Raw genomic sequence first — 2,145 nt, forward strand, 5'->3', positions numbered from 1 at the left:
TACTCTCTGTTTCTGATTTTAGACTCACTCACATCTAAGGAATTAATCATTAAAATTACATTTTCCAGTATTTTATGTGTAGCTTATCATTTATTTGAGTTTTGATTTATTAATATCATTTTATGTTGTTTTCCCTCCGTAGTGAGGTCCGAGAGCCAGAGGAATTACCACCACCTTCTAAAACCTCAGCAGCCACTCAGTTGGATGAGCTCATGGCCCACCTGAGTGAAATGCAGGACAAGGTAGGTACCGCCCAGATGATAAAGCCTCCAGGGCCCACAGGGGCACCGGTTTATCTTTCTGGAACTCAGCTCTGTATTCCCTTGCTTAGGAATTCTTCTAAGTTGTCATTCATTTTCCCAGACTAAATTTAATTCAATGAATTAACTCACCTTTGTATCACATGTTGTTTGAACACAAAAGATAATATGATACAATAGGCTTTGATCTCAAGGAACTTGGAGGGTACTTGGTAAAATGAGGCATAAGCCTCTGTAACATTCATAGAGTAAAAGTCAGCTGGTTTGCAAAAGTATGTGGAGCAAGCACTGGAATGTAGAGAGGTTATGGAGATTTTATCAGAGAGGTGGGGATAGGACTTGGGATGGACTCTGAAGAATAGGTAGATTTTGGACTTAAGGAGATGAGAGGAGAGGTCGGTTCAGTTGGAGTGAACCCTGAGGGAACAGGCGTCTAAGGCTTGATGATGTGGAAAGACTGTGGCAGAGTCCTGGCTGAGCAGGATGGGGGAGACCAGTGAGCAAGCTGAGACAGAGCAAGGGAGATCAAAGTGAGGCTCTGGTAGTAGGAAGGTCGAGGGGTCCCAACCCCATACTGAGATAAAATCTGCCTTTTTGTTCTAGCCTCTAGTGCACGTCTAGGGTGGAAAGCTCACATGTCTTGGCAGAGAATGGAAATAAGATAAGTGAGTTTAAGGTTTTATTAAGAGAAATATAATCTAGAATCCTTGAGGCAGAAAATCCAACCATTCTAAATCTGATCAGAGAATTTGATGTACACTCATGATATGGCTATGAAATAATTTTAAGGCAGTATATAAAAATGCATGTGATTAGAGAGGACAGGGACTTTATCTTGGTGGCCCACTTTGGGACTCTCAATGCCCAACACGGTGCCTGGTATACAGTGAGTAGCACGCATTTATTAGAGGGACACATGAATAGACATCATAAACAGTTTTCTTTAATGGCTAAAAGTCCTTTGATGGGCTAATGTCTATAATAACGCTGGGTGGATTGGCTCATTGTGCTGTATGTCTGAAAATAACTAGAAAAAGTTTACATTAGGAGATTTAATTGTGTTGTATTTTCTAATAGATTTAGCAGGCATCTTGGTTTATTTAAATTTTTAATTTAAAACGCCTGTTTATTTTTTGAATAAGTTATACATTCCTCTTGTACAAAAATCAAAAGTACAAAAAAGTTTACACTGAACTGTTTCCTTATTGCCTCTGTCCCCCAGCCATCCAATTCTGTCCCCTGGAGATACTTAGTATTTCTTGTTCCTTACATACCTGTTCAGAAGAATTCTGAAATGTACAAGCAAAGAGAGACAGATGTGGATGTAGATACAGATATATCGTTGTCTTTTTACTTAGTTTTTTTCATACTTAATATTAGTCACCCCTAACAGGACTTGTAGACATCAACCTTTTGAACACTAGCCTCTTGAACATTAACTAACATTACATAATAAAGCAGGAAGGAACTCTGTCAGATGATCAAAGTTTCTTAAAGGGAAATAAGCATTTTGATTGGTGATACAGTGTGAGGTTATTACAGGCAATAAAAATAGCGCAAGTAGAGGCCTGATGGCAGAGAGTAGCAGATTATATTCAGGAGATTGTACAGAGCCCGCTGGCCTTGAACAATGGAGGCTTTTACTGCGTAATAAAAGATGAGATAGGAAGTCAGATGAGAACAGTGGATGGGCAGCTTTGACGGCCTGTCTGATGAGTGCACACTTGATGGGGAGGCAACGGAGAGCCACTGTGGTTTTGTGATCAGAGAAGTGTTAGGTAGAGGGTAGCAGTAGCCAGTTGGAAAGGAGTAGAGAGAGCCAGCATCAGGACACGAAGTGGTAAAGGATAGCTTAGGCATCTTTTTTGTAATTTGAGGATCTTCC

General features: G+C 40.2%; 1 protein-coding gene across 1 annotated transcript in view; it reads left to right on the top strand.

Moving 5' to 3' along the window:
- LPXN (leupaxin) overlaps positions 1-2,145 on the top strand; it is a 69,334-nt gene that overhangs the window by 26,702 nt on the left and 40,487 nt on the right. Inside the window, exon 4 of the mRNA XM_012643866.1 lies at positions 143-242. Within this exon, the coding sequence (XP_012499320.1) occupies positions 143-242 (100 nt within the window). The remainder of the gene's footprint in view (positions 1-142; positions 243-2,145) is intronic.

The sequence above is a fragment of the Propithecus coquereli genome, unplaced genomic scaffold, assembly GCF_000956105.1.
Source record: "Propithecus coquereli isolate 6110/MARCELLA unplaced genomic scaffold, Pcoq_1.0 Scaffold202, whole genome shotgun sequence".
NCBI classification, from domain to species: domain Eukaryota; kingdom Metazoa; phylum Chordata; class Mammalia; order Primates; family Indriidae; genus Propithecus; species Propithecus coquereli.